Source organism: Thamnophis sirtalis, unplaced genomic scaffold (genome assembly GCF_051295495.1).
Source record: "Thamnophis sirtalis isolate CommonGarterSnake01/CBP01778 unplaced genomic scaffold, rThaSir2_p1.2 scaffold_4, whole genome shotgun sequence".
NCBI lineage: Eukaryota > Metazoa > Chordata > Lepidosauria > Squamata > Natricidae > Thamnophis > Thamnophis sirtalis.
The window spans coordinates 130,597,881-130,616,415 of NW_028261384.1; the positions used below are offsets into that span (position 1 = coordinate 130,597,881).

Genomic DNA, 18,535 nt, shown 5'->3' on the forward strand with positions numbered 1-18,535 from the left:
AGGGACAAATCTCAGAATATATATATATATATATATATATATCTCCAATCTATTGTTCCCTGCTGAGGACCATTCCTCAAAACTGGTTGAAGTGTTCCCCATCCATGACAGGGTCAACATGAGAACTATTGCCATAAATTTGGGTTCTCAGAATCTTGTATCCACTTGCTGCTCGTAGCATAAACAGATATTTATTGCGGGCTTTGTGCTAATATTTTTAGACTGTTGATCAGCCACTGCTTTATCACCCCAAGTGCTGACAGATTCTCCCAGATTTCTCTATGTGAAACCGGCTCCATTACTCCACACATGTGAAATATGTCATGTTGGAGTAACTGTACAAGACTATTGAAATTCTGTTAAAGCCTCATAGCTGGCGCTCTTTTAAATTGCAAATGAAAATAGAGTCTAATAATTAAATATTAGATTCGAAAGTCAATTCTGTTCTTTACACTTCAAGCATCCAGACATAAGAGAGGCTGAAGAAAATGGATCAGATCAATCAATTACATATTCTTAAGACCTAACTCAACAAAGATAGCATTTGTTTCACTATCAATAGTACCCTGTTTGAATCAAGGCTGCTGGCAACAGCAGTATAGAAGAAGCCATATCGGCAGGAATGTTGGGGATTATTGCCATTTTACTGTTTCCAGAATTGGCCATGAAGATACAGCCTCTTAAGTGCACTGGAGATGAAGCCATTCAGATTCCACAGGAATGGCATCAGGATGGAGACCTCCTCGTTGGTGCATTGATGTCTCTTGTTCAATACATGTTTCCCAAAGTTACTTTTGAAAACCATCCATCTGAGGAATTCGTTGACTTCCCATTGTAAGAAATCGTTCTCTTAGCTTATTTTAATCTAATCCTGCTCTCTTCTTTCTATCTTTGTAAAACAGAGAGGTTCTATCATCTGTTAACGAATATAAATGTATCATGGACAGATCCTTAACAGCAGCTATTGGTAAATAGAAATTATTTGTTAATTCAATATCCCCTTTTGTAATTAAACCAAAATCCAATAGACCAGAACAAGTAGTTATTCTCTTGAGAACTGAAAGCTCTTCCAACTGGGAGGAAAAAGAACCAGCCCTAATTCACCATAACCTCTTGGTCACTATAATATTTTAAATATAGGCATTGACCGTGGAATGAAAAATCATTTCCAAAATCTTAGGGTTACACTAGTTATTAATATCGGGTCTCTATTTTTTTCATGTATCACTGTCTTCTCTTCAGAGTTTTCTTATGGTGTATTTAATGATTACTACAATCCCTCCTTTTGTTTCATAGCAAGGAGCAAAATATTTGGCTTTTACAACACGGTTGATCTGATTGTACAGGAATTTTTTTCATTATAACATGAATGTTTTAACAGTATCACAGTGTGGGAAGGTACCGTGGAGGTCTTCTAGTCCAACCTCTGCTCAGGCAGGAAGGTTTTTTTTGGGTGGCATTATGGACAGACCCAAACTTGGCATGGAAACTTTAACATGAATATAGTCTCCCCTTTTTAGGGGTAGGAAAAAAGGGATTTCTTCCGTAGATCTCTTCTACGTCACCACTATACAGATGTTTCTAAAATCTTATCCTCCCTTCCTTCTCTAAAGTCTTTCATGTTTCCTCCATTTTTTTCCTAGGGAATTCATTACTTTTTTATTCAAGCAAGTCCTTTAACATTTCTGGGTATATCAGTTATCCATCACATCCTTTTTGGATTATGTGTTTAAGTATCTGTTTGTTCTGTCCTAGGTTTCCTGATACAGTAAAAAGCACAAGCTTAGTCCCAAAAATCTTCTTCTTATTTCAATGGCTGTGAATTAAGTTCATTCACAGCCCGTAATGAGTCACAAATAGTTTGTAAAGAGTTCAACAGAAGTCTACCAAAGTCTTTTGGGATAAGGCTAATAAGCACCCACCATTCTCTCACTTGAATCACTGCCAAAGGCAATTAGCTTTGTAAGTCCACACAGAGTACAGAGTCAAAACAGAGCTTCAGACTTTAAAGTGACCAGAATGAACAAAGTCGCTTCCTGCAAAGGCTCACATGCCTTTGCTCCTCCTTTATGTCCTATCAGAGGGGCCAATCACCTCCCAAACCTTACTCCCGAGTTGTCCCTTCTGCTTTAACTGTTCTTGCCTTCTGGCAGCTCTGCGCATGCATACACTTGGAACAGGCTTCCCCTGTTCTGCTGCCTCACTGATGTCCCACTCTGGAGGCTCCAGAGGCAGCACATAACTCCCAGATAGCTCTGGCCCTGTCTCTGTCTCTGATGCAGAGCCCTTGCCCTCGCCTTCTGCAAACCCCAGGACTGGCCCATGCTCCTCCCCAACCTCCTCGTTGTCTGACTCTGCTGCCAGCTCCGCAGGCTGGCAGTGGACCACAACACTATTAAAGGATATGATTAAATAAACCACTTAAGAAAGGATATAAACCTTGAATTATAAAACTCTGAACTTCAGGATAGTTCTCTTGTCAATGTGTCTTTCTCATAGTATTTTGTCACTGGACATGTCTTCTTTAGCATGTAAGGCATGGCAAAGTTCTCCTTTGAAACAAGCGACTTTTTTACAGTGTGACAACCAAGTTCTACCAACACGTGTTGGCTTTAGTGTTTGCTGTGAAAGAGATCAACAAGGATCCTCACATCTTGCCCAACTTCACTCTCGGATTCCACATCTATGACAGCTACTCCGATGCGCTAATGACCTATCGTACCACTCTGGACCTGCTTTTTAAGTTGCACAAAATTGTCCCCAACTATATTTGTGGGACTGAAAAGAAAGTTATGGGAATCATTGGAGGGATGAGCCCTGAAACTTCCATACGCATGGCAGAGATTCTGCAGCTTTTCAAGATCCCACAGGTTGGAGCCCTAACTAAAGGCCTCAAAGTTAAGGCAATCACATAGATTGTCTCTTTTTGAGTTCTCCTTCAAGAAACAACTTAATGAGCCAAGGTGGCACAGTGGTTAAATGCAGCACTGCAGGCTGACTGCTAGATCAGCAGTTCAGCGGTTCAAATCTCACTGGCTCAGGGTTGACTCAGCCTTCCATCCTTCCGAGGTGGGTAAAATGAGGACCCAGATTGTTGTTGGGGGCAATATGCTGACTCTGTAAACCGCTTAGAGAGGGCTGAAAGCCCTATGAAGCGGTATATAAAAATCTGCTATTGCTATTGCTATTGCTATTAATGGTTTATCAGTAAAGAAATGTAAAAAAAAATAAGAGTAAAGAGCAGTAAAGAAATTAGGGAAAGGTGGACTTAATCCTTGTTTCTCTTCAATATATCACTGCTTTCAGTAAGATGAATTGAGCAGTGGTGGGATTCAAATAATTTAACAACTGGTTCTCTGCCCTAATGACCAGCTGGGTAGGCGTGGCTTGGTGGTCATGTGACTCTATGGGCTTGGCCAACTTAACATCACTCAGGTTGATGGGCGCTTCGCTTGAGCTGTTACAATGTAATGAGGGTTAACCGGAGAGGCAGTTTCTGTAAGCAATGCAGATTAGGCTAGAAACAACACCAGAATGTTTCCTTCCTGCTTTCCTTACAGGATTAGCCCTGGAAAGTGGGAAAAAACAAAAGGAGATTTCTTCCAACAACCAGTTCTCTGAACCTCTTAGAAAGTTAAGAACTGGTTCTCCCGGAAAGGTGCAGACCAGCTGAATCCCACCACTGGAATCGAGAAAAAAAGAATTTTACTGCATAGTTATTTGAACCTGAAGGCTTATGCTAGCTATCATTAACTGTCTCCTTGATTTCAATTCATACATTTTAAGCATAATGTGCACAAATATCTGGTTTTAGTATTAAAGATGAGGAGCACAACATGAAGAAGAAATATTGATTTAGGAAGCACTGAAAGATTTGATTCTTTAAATTCAAATACTTACCGTATTTTTTGTATTATAAGAGGTACCTGACTATAAGATGCACCCAGGTTTACAAGAGGAAAACAACAAAAGTAACATTTTTCAGCCTGTTTATGAGGCTTTTATTGGCCCATTTTCTAGGCTTTGGGGGGGGGGGTTTGAAGCTTTTTTCAGGCTTATTTCAAGCCATTTTTTTCCAAAAAAAATGGCCCCCCAAAAGGCCACAAAAATTGGCCAAAAGAAGCCCCCAAAGCAAGCCAAAAAAAGGCCTGAAAAGGTCCAAAAAAAGGCTCAAAAGCGGGTCATGCAGAGGCCAAAAATGGCCAGTGGGTGGGCTAGGCTTCAGGAATATTCAGTCTATAACACGCCCACACATTTTCACCCCCTTTTGGGACACAAAAAGGTGCATCTTATAGTCCAAAAAATACAGTAGGTTATCTTCAATGACGATGATGATGACAGACAGACAGACAGACAAGATTCAGAAAGGATAAGTCCTTTTTTGGAAGACTTCTGAACCTTATCTATATTACTAAACAGCCATATTTTGAAAAATAACAAAAATAGGACATATTCATCCATTCTCTTTATTATTTTCTCTTTCTCTTATTCCTCCTTTCTTTCCTTTAGATTTCATATGGCTCATTTCAATTAGCAGCGACTGGTGAATCACGTTTCCCCCCTTTTTATCGCATGGCCCCCGATGAATCGCTCCAGTACGAGGGTTTAGTCCAGCTCCTCCTGCACTTTGGATGGAGATGGGTGGGATTTGTCATTTTAAATGACAAACATGGGGAACAGTTTATACAAACTCTGGAACCCATGCTCTCTCAAAATGAAATCTGCTCCGAATTCACCGAAAGGATTGACAGAAATTTATATTCCTCCAAAATAGTGGACATAGCTGAACGTTGTCAGAGGCACATCACATTGTTCACAGAGAGAACTGCAAATGCAGTTATTGTACGTGGAGAAAATACAATCTTTATGTGGCTGGCCTCTATTCTACAGGCCACCCATTTTTTTCTTCCAACCCCTTTGGATTCTCCAGAGAAAATTTCCATGCAAAAAATATGGATCACAATGGCCCAAAATGATTTCACATTACATTCCTTACAAAGAGCTGTCGATATGCAAGCATTCCATGGGGCTATTTCCTTCTCAATTAGCACAAGAGAACTTCCAGGTTTCCAACAATTTATACAGGCCGTCACCCCATCTGGGGCAAGTCAAGATGGCTTTATTAGAGATTTCTGGAGCCAAGCTTTTTGCTGCTCACCAGCAAATCATGGTGTTTCTGAATATGAGGAATGTACTGGAGATGAAAGACTAGAGGACCTCATTGCTCCCTTCTTTGAAACCAGCATACTTGGCCATAGTTACAGTATCTATAATGCAATCTATGCTGTGGCTCAAGCATTACATGCTGCTCAAACAGTGAGGACTTATCAGAAGATACAAAAGAACAGAGATCAAGGGCAATCAGAGATTGTAGAAGCCTGGCAGGTAACATTTCCCCTTTCTCAATACTCTTTTGAAATGTTCTCCTTGGTTACAACAGAGTGCCAAGATTGAATGAGTCAACAGATCATCGGAGACCATCTATCATATTTTTCAGAGCGTAAGATGCTCTGGATTATAAGACACACCTTAGTTTTTGGGGAGGAAAATAAGAAGGAAAAAATTCTGCTTCTGCCTACCAGCATCCATGGTATTCAGCTGACCCATGGCAACAAGGTCAGCCAATGAATAGGCATAGCAACTAAGTCAGCCAATGAGGGCTATTTGGACTCTGAAATTTGCCATGTGAGCAACAAGGAGACAGGAAGGAGCCTGGCTTAGCAATAGCAATAGCAATAGCAGTAGACTTATATACCGCTTCATAGGGCTTTCAGCCTCTCTAAGTGGTTTACAGAGAGTCAGCATATTGCCCCCAACAATCTGGGTCCTCATTTTACCCACCTCGGAAGGATGGAAGGCTGAGTCAACCCTGAGCCGGTGAGATTTGAACCGCTGAACTGCTGATCTAGCAGTAGCCTGCAGTGCTGCATTTAACCACTGCGCCACCTTGGCTTAGCCGAGAACTGAAAGTGAAACTGCATGTGTTTTGCTTGTATTTACTGCTACCTTGGAGAAACTGCTTTTGCTAATGTATTGTATATTATGATTATTATTTTGAATCCTGCGGAATCAGTTACCGTGCTCTCTGAATGTGCTTGCTGCTGCAAACTCTTGCCAGCCAGGTCAGCTTCAGCACTTATTGCAGCCTAATTCAGCACAGCTGATTGGCGGGTGGATTAGACTGCCAGAATACCCCCAATCAGCTGTTCCAGGCTGCAGGGATTGCCACAGACCATCGCTGCCTCCATGCCTCGTGTTTTTGGCCTCTGGTTGGGGGGGGCTACATTCGGTGTATAAGATACACTCAAATTTTCACCCTCTTTTGGGGGGGAGGTGTGTCTTATACTCTGATAAATGTGGTATCTAAGATCACCGATGTTCATCTTTTTTCAAGATTAATACATTACAAATGTTGTAGAAAAAAGAGGACACGCAAGCCAGCTCTTCAGGGAAGGAATAGTTTATTTGCGCAGGTTCATAGCAAAGAATAAATGGCCTGAACAATGAGTGACAGGCAGGAAATCCCTTATATAGTTTATCACTTTCAGATAAAGCCATCTGCTAGTTTTGGATACACCCCTCAAGATTTGCTCCTGAGTTACAGCAATATTATGTCTACAGGAAGTAATAATACATAATCAGCCAACAGTCAACTATAGCATACATTTGAGGAAGTAAATTGTGTCTTTCCAGACAGATTTTACAGTCAAGCCAGCAGATACATTAAAATAGAGACTTTTGCTTCAGCAGTTTTCTTGTGCATACTTCCTAAAAGCAAACGTTTGCAATTTCTATATATGAACAGTTAAAGCTTAATATCATGAGACCCTAGTTTGGTTCAGGCTTGAGGTCTACTTTGGTTCAGCCTGCTACCTCACAAACATTGACCCATTGAAGGTACTCTCTTTTGCCTACACATCAGCTTTTTCTTCCTTCCACATCAACAAACCTGGTCTTTAACATACGTCTGCCTTTCGACTTCTCTATAGCTTCTTCTTGCTCTTTTTCCACTACCTCTCTGAATTGTCACTGAAAAAAATCAACATGTACTAAATGAGAATTTAGTCTGTAAGGTGGACTATGGTCCAATACATGGTCCAATATGGTCCAATACTAGACTCTTTCAGTCCTCTATACTTCTTTATTCCTAGAGAAGAAAGCCTCCAAACTTAAAAAGCAGTATTGTTTGAAGCCATTTAGGAGGCTAATCTGTTTCCATTTAACCCTGATACTTTTTCTCCTGCAAGCTCCACTTATTTCTGCAGAGAATTTTTTTCAACAACAATGCTGGAGATGAAATTAAATTCAATGAAGAAGGAGTCCTAGAAGCTGGATTTGACATTGTAAATTTGGTTACTTTCCCAAATAATTCCTATATCAACATCCCAGTTGGAGAGATAGATCAGCAAGGAGGAATGCTCCGTATTCATCAAGACAAAATCCAGTGGCATCATGGATTCACTCAGGTACCATAACAATAATATGGAGATAGGTGAGGGAGGGAGATAGGTGCCTTAGAATTCAATAGATAGGTAGATGAGAGAGGATGGGGGAAGAGAGATGATAGAGATTGAAACAGACACACACACACACACACACACACACACACATACACAGAGAGAGAGAGAGATTATCTATTTAAAATTAGATAGATAGATGATAGATAGGTATCTATCATCTGCCTCCATCTATTCTCTGCCTTCCGAGTCCCAGCTAATTTGGAGGAAATGGGGATTTTGCAGTAACCTTCCCCTGCCACGCCCAACAAGCCACACCCACCAAGCCATGCCACGCTCACCGAGCCACGCCCACAGAACCAGTAGTAAAAAAAAATTGAATCCCACCACTGGTGTTGTTTAAATGGGCGGAGTCAGCTCCAAACAATAGAGTTGGAGCATATTTGTCTCACTGGCCACTGGATGGGGCTAGAGAGCAACAACAGTATATAAAGTTATATGTTGTGGTACGACACTCCTGCTGGAGCAAGGGATGGGTTAGAAGCCTACCAAGGTCCTTTCTATTCTATTCTATTCTATTCTATTCTATTCTATTCTATTCTATATATCCTCCCAGAGCCCCTATAAATGGGATTGCTTAATTGATGGGACTTGAAGTGTGCCAACCCTATGAGAGTGATGCAACCAGGCAGATACTATGTCGAACAGGTAGTAGTATATCATTTAACCAGGTCTTATGTCTTCATGGGTTTAAAGATAGTAACCAGAGCATTGACTGGGGAAATAGGGAAAATAATCCACATTTAGATATACATGGGGGCTGCATTTCATTAATTAAACTTCAGTTAAATAACAAACAAATCAAATGCCACTTCAGTTATGTTCCTGGCTCTGGAGGTTTTCTGTTACACAGCAGAAATTACTATCAACAGTCTCGTTCTTATTCATGGGCTGTAAGACAAAAACATAATCAAAAGGTGAATACTGACTTCTTTCTTTACTTGGGGGCAGCTGCCTCCTCCCTCCTTATGCAATGAGCCTTGTCCTCTTGGAAAAAGAAAGAACAAGATTGAAGGGCAGAAGTTTTGCTGCTACACTTGTGCTCTGTGTCCAGAAAAGATGATATCCAGACAAATGGGTAAGATTCATGGCATCCCAATGGAACCAGCCTGTATCCCAGCTAACACGAATCTCTTCAATATTATTGCTTGCTGTCAGGGCCGGATTTAGATGAAAAGAGGCCCTAGGCTATTCCACTTATGAGGCCCTTTCACCTCCCATTTTTAACTTTGTAAATTACATGAGAGACAATAAAATACATCATTACTGTGATATATCAATATATATCAATATATAAAGCTGGCCTCCTGACGGAGGGTGGCTCTGCTCTGCGGCAAAGGCAGCGAGGCCAGCCGCCTCCCCTGCTGCACTCAGCTGCCCGGCTCGGCCCCCTCGCCCTCACCTGCCTGGCCGCTGGTGGGCTCCGCGTCAATGGGGCAGCTACTGGGAGCGGCCGCGCCTCTCGCCTGACCGCCGGTGCTGGGAACGTGGGCGAGCTCCCCAACTGCTGTGGTGCTGGAACGATCTTAACCAATACATTTTTATGTTTGTTTATTAGTCATATGCGTAGAATTTCTCCTTATTTTCGGTTCAGTGTTTTAGTATTCACTGTTTTTAGAATAGTGTAATTTTAATTTTGCTAACAATTGGAATGTAGGCCCCTCTTAATCTTGAGGCCCTAGGCTGAAGCCTAGTTAGCCTATAGGAAAATCCGGCCCTGGTTGCTGTAGTGATGCATCACAAAGGAGGAAAACGGAGAAACATCAGGGATGTCCATTACACCAGCGGTCTCCAATGTTTCCGGCTTGGTGGACCATCAGGGGGATAGGGAGAATCATTCTACGTCAATGGCTTGAGCACAGGCAACACCATTCTTGCAAGGAGCAGGCAAAGCAATGTCTCTTCCTTTTCCTTTTCCTCCTTTGCTCACCCGCCTCTTGCGTGGGCCTCCTTTGTGGGAGTGGCTTGTTGGCCATGTGACTGGTGGGAGTGGCTTGCCGGCCATGTGTTCTCTCTCTCTCTCTCTCTCTCTCTCTCTCTCTCTCTCTTTCCTTCCTTTTGTCTCTCTGTCCCTTTTTCCTTTTTTTCTTTCATCTCTCTCTCACTTTTTCTTTCTTTTTTATTTTTTTATTTCTTTCTTTCTTCCTTTCTTTCTCTTTCTTTTTCTATCTCTGTGTGAGTCTGTCTGTCTGTCTGTCTCTCTCTCTGTGTGTGTGTGTGTGTGTGTCAGTGGTGGGTTTCAAAAAATTTTGGAACCTCTTCTGTAGGTGTAGCCTGCTTTCCAGGTCCACTGGTGGAACCTCGGTAGATTTGACGAACCGGTTCTACCGAACTGGTGAGAACTGGAAGGAACCCACCTCTGCCCCATTCCAAACAGGTAGTGGACCCCAACCAGGAGACCATCTCTCTATCCTTCAAATTGAATCATTCAAATGATAGGGCACATCACATAAAGGAAATGGGCATCAAGTAGCACAGTTCCTGTTCCCCTATCCAATAGCACAGGGGTGTCAAACTACAGGCCCATGTGCTGGATCCGGATTTTGGGGTGCTTAGATCTGGCCCACGGACCCATCTTGGAAAAAGTGAAGGATCAGCCTGCGGGCCTCTGTGAGTGAAAACGGAGCTCAGGAGGGCTGCATGCAAAGGCCATCACAGACATAGCTCAGGAGCCCATTTTCTCTGGTAGAGAGCTTGGGACACCACAGGTGCCCCTGACATGAGTGACATCGAGCTGGCCACTCCCACCATGGCCACTCCCACCATGGCCAATCCCACCATGGCCACTCCCACCGTGGCCACACCCATGACATCAAACACAGCCCTGATGCGGCCCCCCATGAAATCGAATTTGACACCCCTGCTCTAGCACTACTGCACATTTTTCAGGATCTAAAGTATCAAGCATCTCTTTTCTCTTTCCCAGTATTTGGCACACATTTAGAAAGTGGGGCATGCTATTCTCTTGCTAGAAATGCTATAAAACCCAGTCCACTCCAAAACACCAAGAGCATTGATATGTAGAAAAATCTAAATAGTGTTTCCCTACACTACTAGCTTTTAAAACGAAGGTTGAGTAGAGAGTTACAAAGAGATTTGGGGGAAAAATTTACATTGTAGGTAAATCCAGAAAAGCAGTTCTGAATCTTCTGAAAAGTTTAACTCTGTTCAGAAACTTTTTTCTTCTTTTCAGACATGGAGAATTGTGACAGTTGTCCAGTTGATCAGTTTCCAAACCAAGCTCACGATGAGTGCATTCCAAAGACAATGAATTTCCTCTCCTTTGAAGAGCCATTAGGCATTACTCTGGTGTCTCTGTCTCTTCTTTTTTCCCTGCTTACAGCTTTGGTGTTTATAATCTTCATTAAGCAACAGGACACTCCCATTGTCAAAGCCAACAATCGCAACCTCACCTACGTTCTTCTTATCTCCCTCTTTCTCTGTTTCCTCTGCTCATTTTTGTTCATTGGACAGCCCAATAGAGCAACCTGTCTCCTCCGACAAACAAATTTTGGTATCATCTTCTCTATTGCAATCTCTTCTATATTGGCCAAAACCATCACAGTTGTTGTAGCATTCTTAGCATCAAAGCCAGGAAGCCTATTCCACAAATGGGTGGGGCAAAAGTTGGCCTATTCTATTATCTGGTTCTGCTCCTTTATTCAAATAAGTATTTGTGTCACCTGGCTGAGTACATCTCCTCCATTTCCAGTTTTAGACATGGAGACGCTCTATGGAGAAATCATAATCGAATGTCATGAAGGCTCCATCATCATGTTTTACTGTGTCTTGGGCTACATGGGCCTCTTGGCTCTTCTCAGCTTCACTGTGGCCTTCCTGGCCAGGAAGCTGCCAGACAGTTTCAATGAAGCCAAGTTCATTACTTTCAGCATGTTGGTTTTCTGCAATGTTTGGCTGACCTTTGTCCCCACATATCTGAGCACCAAAGGGAAGTATGTGGTAGCTGTGGAGATCTTCTCTATCCTGTCTTCCAGTGCTGGCTTACTAGGATGCATCTTCATCCCCAAAATCTATATAATTATACTGAGGCCTGAGCTCAACACTAGAGAGCAATTAACACATAAGAAATAGAAAAAAGAACAAGGTTTGTTTTTTACCAGCAAATACTAATTGGATGTGTACATACAGTATTACTTCTCTCAATATATAAGTAATCTGATGGGGCCACATCAATTTTTTCTGTCTAAAATCAAAAGTAAATCTGTTAGGTGGCATTTTACCCATGTAGCTAATAAAGTATGAATACATTTGATTTTCTTTCACCATTGTTGGTGGTGTTTTTTTGGGGGGGGGGAGATAAGTACTTTAATTTTTTCAGGCAAGCAATTTTCTATATGATTTAGTTGAGTTTTGAGGGAAAGTTTTCAATGTTTCACATACCAATTCTCAAAGTAAGAAAAGAACTGGATCACTATCAAGATAGACTTTAGAAAGAACAGACTGTGAAGATTCATTAGATTCTTGAGTGATTTTTCTGTCTTCTTTAAAACCATTGACTAATTGCATCTGATAATATAGCCACTACCGAAACCATTGCATGAACCCCAACTCAATCCACAAAGCATGCCAGCTGTATGGTGCTTTTAAGAAATTATGTTAATGAACGGCTCTTAATGGCAGAGATCTTTTAATATAAGGAAGAAACATTTCTCTGTTTTAAATGAAATCAAGTATTTCCAAATGTAAGCCTTGCTTTTTGTGGTTTTGCTAGATAAATTCAACAAGGAGGAGATAGGATCGTATTGTGAAGAACACTGATTTCCGGTAAAGCAAGTCAAGTCAGTTTGAAGATACAATATAATTTTGTTTGTATGCATAATGTGGGGAGTTAGCACCCACCCCCTCCTAGGAAAATGAGATATTTTAGGAAATATTAAAAGGGCAGAATATTTCCTTCTAAAAGGAAGGAAGAAACTCAGTCCCCCCCCCTCCACTTTGTCAATGGGCCATTTAAGCCTGAGCCAATTTATTCTACAAAGATCTACATCCTTCAGGCAGAGCCATAATAGGAATCCCAAAGCCCTTTCATTATGTCATTACCCAGCAACAGCTCAACCAAGCTTGGGACTCATAAAACAGAGAGTTGCCCCTGCATGGCCCCATGGGAGTCTGACAACCAATCAGAATACAAGCTCAAATCCAATAGCCCAAGAGAGGACATAAAACCCAGGCGCTCTTAGCATCTCTTCCATTTTTTCTTCACAATCTTCAAGACCTGTGACCCCTTTTCCCCCTGGACCTAAACCATGTGGTTCTGTCAGGGGTGGGTTCCTGCCTGTTCTAACCTCTTCTATAGAAGAGGTCCCACAAATCTACCATACCGTTTAGAACCGGTTCCAGCTCCCTCCCCTTGTCCGTCCGCACCATACTTGCCCCGCCCACTGCCCATGATTGGCTGGCTCACCAATCACCCTGTCTGCCTCTAAGAGTCCTATCTAAACCTTAAAGTCTTAAAGCTGTCAAGTTTGAACACCCCTGGGTTTTTTTTCTAAAGGGTGAGGGGGTGCAAGGGTCTTGTAACTTGACAGCTTTAAGACTTGCATGCTTCAATGCCAGAGTTCCTAAGCCAACATGACTGGAGGAGGAATTCTGGGAGTTGAAGTCCACAAGTCTTAAAGCTGTCAAGTTTGAACACCCCTGGTTTTTTTTTTCCTAAAGGGTTAGGGGTGCAAGGATCTTGTAACTTGACAGCTTTAAGACTTGCACACTTCAATCCCAGAGGTCCTGAGCCAACATTTTGGTTGCTAAGCAAGAGCGTTGTTAAGTGAATTTCACCACATTTTACAAGTTGGCCACACCCACCCAGTAACATGACTGCTAAGCCACTCCCACTCAGTCACATGGGCAGTAAGTCACTCCCACCCAGTCACATGGCCAGCAAGCCACTCCCATAAAGCATGCCACATCTACAGAAGAGGTTCTAAAAAATTTTGAAACCCACCACTGGGTCCTGTCCACTATTAAAACCATCTTTCAAAGTGGCCTCCATGTTTCCAGTGCCTTTCACCTGACTTAGAACTGAACCCAGAAGGACATTTCTTCCAACAATACAAACCATAATACAGTATATATTCAGAATATTATTAGTTTGCTGAGAAATTAAGAGCAGAAGCATACCCTGGTTTCTATAACTTTGGCCTACTAAAGTGTAAAGGAAGAATACAGGAACAGACAGAAACAGTGAAAAGTATACATGATGTTGGAATATTTTAGAGAAAACCATCCATGTGACTGTAGTATTATTTATTTATTCCTGCTAGATGAGAGGTGTCAATCAAACTCAAGGCCGATGGCCTCGATTTGGCCCGCGATCTGGTCAGATCCGCCCACAGGGCCATCCTGGAAAATGTAAGGAGCCCGCTTGTGTTGCTTTTTTTTTTTTTTCTATGTTGAAATATTTAATTGTGATGAAAATATCAGGTTTTAAAAAGAGAAGCATATTGACAGAATGGCAGTTCTGAATTCCATTTCCCTTTTGTGCAGGATAATTTTTTTTGTCCAAGTAGCTTATATCTTTGTTGGCAGGAGTGGGTCACTGAAGATTTTCCAGCTTTTAAGCAATGGATGAAGTCCTCATGTTCCTCTTTGACTGGAGAACCAGGTTGCTATTCTTTTTTCTTTTTTTTTCTGGTTCCAAAGGTTTTATTTCTTTTAAAAAAACACAAATATTTCATCATTCGTCAATCATTAAAACATTGAAGTACAATTTTTTTTGTATGCCCCTCCCTCCCTCCACCCCCCAAAACCTCCCTCCTCCTTCCCCCCCCTCCCCCGACTTCCCAGAACCCATACACGGTATGGATTTTTAACTAACACAGTCTAAAATCTATTGAGAAAAAAGAAATAAAGAAATTAATGACATTCTACATTGACCTTAGCTTCTTCTTGCTGAGCTAACTTTAAACAATTTAAATCATTTCTGATCTTAAAGCATAGGCTAACTGGAATTTCTTGGTCCCGTATTTATTTTGTATATAGTCAATCCATTTTTTCCAGTCTCGTTTATATCTCTCATTTGAGTGATCTTTAAGATATGCCGATATTTTAGCCATCTCGGCTAAGTTTGTGACTTTCAATGTCCATTCTTGGATTGTAGGCAAGTCTTCCTTCTTCCAGTATTGCGCCACCAACAGTCTTGCTGCAGTTATTAGGTGCAGAATCAAGTTAGTCTCTACCACTGTAAAGTCAGTACATATACCTAATAAAAATAACTGAGGAGTAAACTTTATCCTTCTTTTTAAAATATTTTGCATAACCCACCATATTTTTATCCAGAATGCCTTAACCTTTTGGCAGGTCCACCATATATGATAATATGTAGCATCGAGAGAACCACACCTCCAACATTTAGGCTGTATATTCGGATACATAGAAGCCAACTTTTTAGGATCTAAATGCCATCTATAGAACATCTTGTAAACATTTTCTCTCAGATTTTGAGCTTGTGTAAATTTCACATTTCTTACCCAGATTCTTTCCCATGTCTCCAACATTATTGGTTCTTCAATATTTTGAGCCCATTTTATCATACAATATTTAACTAATTCTGTTTCCGAATCCATCTGTATTAATACATTATATATCCTCTTTATATGCATTAAGCTTTGATCTCTTATTTGTTTAAACAAGTTATCCTCAACTTGGATAAAACCAATTTTTTGATCTATTTTCCACCTAGCCTGTAATTGCCCATACTGGAACCATGTTTGAACTACCCTCTCCTCTTTTAATATCTCTAAAGATTTTAATTGTAATACCCCCCTTTCCGAGGTAAGAAGCTGTCTGTAAGTAATTCTGTCCTGTTTTTGTGCTATATTCATATTTTCAATTGCGTGTCTAGGAATTGCCCACATGGGTATCTTGTCATTTAATTTATATTGGTATTTTTTCCAAACCCGCAGTAAAGCATTTCTTAAAATATGACTTTTAAAATTCTTATCCAATTTTTTGTTGAATAACAGGTAAGCATGCCAACCAAATACCAGATCATGTCTCTCATTATTCAATATTCTATCATTGGTTAAATGAGTCCAATCACTAATTACAGATAATGCCACTGCATCATAATATAGTTTTAAATTAGGTAGTTTCAATCCTCCTCTCTCACATACATCTTGCATTATTTTCATCTTTACCCTCGGCTTCTTTCCTGCCCATACAAATTTGTTGATACCCTTCTGCCATTCTAAAAGGCTCGCATCTTTTTTAAGTATAGGTAACATTTGGAAAAGAAATAAAATTTTTGGTAAAATGTTCATTTTCGCTGCCGCTATCCTACCCAGCAAAGATAAGTGCAATTTCTCCCATTTTTTCATCTCCGTCTGTATACTATGCCAAAGTGGTTCATAATTATGCTTATATAATTTCCCATTTGAAGTTAAAATGTTAACTCCAAGATATTTGACTTTTTTAACTACCTCACATCCTAGCATCACTCCTAATTCTTCCTTTTGTTTAATATTCATATTTATAGCTAATATTTTGGTTTTTGCTAAATTTATTTTAAAGCCAGACACTTGACCATATTGATTAATCGTATTCATTAAAACCATACTGGATTCCTGCGGTTGTTCCAATATTATGACCAAATCATCCGCAAAAGCGCGGACTCTATATTCTTGCTGCCTAATCTTGATCCCTTTTAAACCATCCAAGCCCCATATTTTATTCAACAATACTTCCAAAGTTATAATAAACAATAATGGGGACAAAGGACAGCCCTGTCTTGTACCTTTTCCAATTTGAAAAGAGTCTGTTAAACTTCCATTGACTATGATTTGTGCTGTTTGCTGTTGATATATTGCTTTAATTGACTGTAAAAAATTATCTCCTATCTGCATTTTTTCCAATATCTTCAGCAGAAATTGCCAGTTAACTCGATCAAAGGCCTTCTCAGCATCCAAAAATATAAACGCAGCAGGGATCTGGTTGTTCTTTCCCAAATATTCTAATGCATTAATAATTAATCTGACATTACTTTTCATCTGTCTCCCCTGTATAAAACCTGTTTGGTCCATGTGTATCAATTGTTGAATAACCAACATTAACCTATTTGCTAATATTTTAGTAAAAATTTTATAATCTACATTCAGTAATGAAATAGGTCTATAATTTTTGGGTTGAGTAGTATCTTGATCTTCTTTGGGTATCAAAGATATAAACGCTGTCTTCCAAGATGGAGGCACTTTACCTTCCATTTGAATCATATTAAATAATTCTCTAAGAGGTTCTACCATTTCTAACTGTAACTGCATGCGCGTGCTGGCCAGCTGAGTTAAGCCTTTTTTAATGCCATTTTTCACCCTCCCCAGGCTCCTGCCCCCTCCCCCACGAGGCCCTCTGAAGCCTCCAGAGGGCAAAAAAATGACCCTATGAGCAGGTTGCTTGTAAGGTCATTTTTTGCCCTCCGGAGGCTTCAGGGAAACTCCTGCAGCCTCTGGAGAGCCTGGGGGGGTCAGGGGAGGCTATTTTCGCCCTCCCCAGGCTCCTATAAAGCCTCTGGGGCCTGGGGTGGGCGAAAAAAGCATGCAAAAAATGGGGGGCCACGCCTGTCATGCATGCATGCGCTCTGGGGGGGGGGTGTCGCGCATTGCATTATGGGTGTGGCACGCCCATGCACAACCCCCCTGCGCTCCCCCCACTTATGGCACACGAGCCAAAAAAGTTTTGCCATCACTGATCTAGGGTGTCAGCTATTCCTGCCAGTTTAGTATCATCTGTAAATTTGGTAAATTCCTCTTCTTCCTCCTCCTCCTCCTCCTCCTCCTCCTCCTCCTTCTTCCTGTGGCATCTCACAAATATGTTTGCTTCAGCATTTCAGTGAATAAAGTTGCCACATCTCTAGTTATCACAGACACTATGATTAAACCACCAGGTCAATCCTCCAGTGGCTCTCAAGATGCTTCTGAAGGAATTAGCAGGCAAATCCCAGACCAGATATATTTTGCCAATATATTCTTCCCTACTGAGGTTCGTTCCTCAAAAGGTGTTTCCCAGCCATTACAAGGTCAATAAGAAAACTGATGCCATCAATTGGGTTCTTGGGATTTTACACCTATTTGCTGTTCATAGCACCTAAATTAGACTAGCTCCATAGTTACCTGTACGTGAGATATATGACTTCACACCAATATGCTAGCTCATTGATTCAACAGCTCAACAGGATAACCATATTGGAAGAATTTGTGTAAGGCAAATGAAATTCAGGGCTGGGTGACCAAGAGGAAATATTATGGTGGCCATGGTCTTCTGATGGTCCTTTAACCTGCAAGTTAAGAAAGAATGAAAAGTTAGGTACAGTAATAAAGTTGAGAGCAACTCTGTCCTTTCACAGTTTTGAGCCTCAAGACATTCAGACATAGGGGAGACTTAGGACAAGGGATCAGATCCATTTTTGAGGCACAACATATTCTTAAACCACGTCAAGCAGTTGTTTCACTGTCTATAGCATCCCATTTGAAACAAGGCTTCTTCCAGTACAGGATAGACCAAATGAGCAGGAATGTTGCCTATTATTGCCATATTACTGCTTTCAGAATTAGCCAGGAAGGTTCAACCTCTTAAGTGCACTGGAGAGGAAGCCCTTAAAATTCCACAGGAATGGTACCAGAATGGAGAACTTCTCATTGGTGGATTGATGTCCCACATTCATTACTTGTTCCCCGAAATTAGTTTCAAGAGACATCCTTTTGAGGAATCCGTTGACCTCCCATTGTAAGAAATTGTGCCCTTACCTGATTTTAATCTCATCCATCTCTGTTCTTTTCATCCATGAAAAATGGAGAAGTTCCTTCAACATACTGCAGGTTTTGAAGACGAACGATTTCATGGACATATCCTTTATAATAGTTGGCGTTCCATCTGATCTACTTCAAAAAGATCATGGGGCATCTTACAAATCTTGGAAAGAGCAATTCAGAAAAGTTCTCTAGAGGAGTAGAAATGTGGGCTCTTCTGCTAACGATCTTCCTTTAAGAAAGAATTAAGAAGGAATTGGA

The 18,535-nt window shown here is 41.0% G+C and overlaps 1 protein-coding gene across 1 annotated transcript; it reads left to right on the forward strand.

Moving 5' to 3' along the window:
- The first annotated feature begins 664 nt into the window (after positions 1 to 664).
- On the forward strand, positions 665 to 11,609 carry LOC148046593 (vomeronasal type-2 receptor 26-like). Its single transcript, XM_087714867.1, has 6 exons — positions 665 to 834; positions 2,579 to 2,870; positions 4,510 to 5,385; positions 7,248 to 7,466; positions 8,469 to 8,595; positions 10,711 to 11,609. Exons 1-6 carry the CDS (start codon positions 665 to 667, stop codon positions 11,607 to 11,609), a joined length of 2,583 nt encoding a protein of 860 aa, XP_087570993.1.
- The last annotated feature ends 6,926 nt before the right edge of the window (positions 11,610 to 18,535 follow it).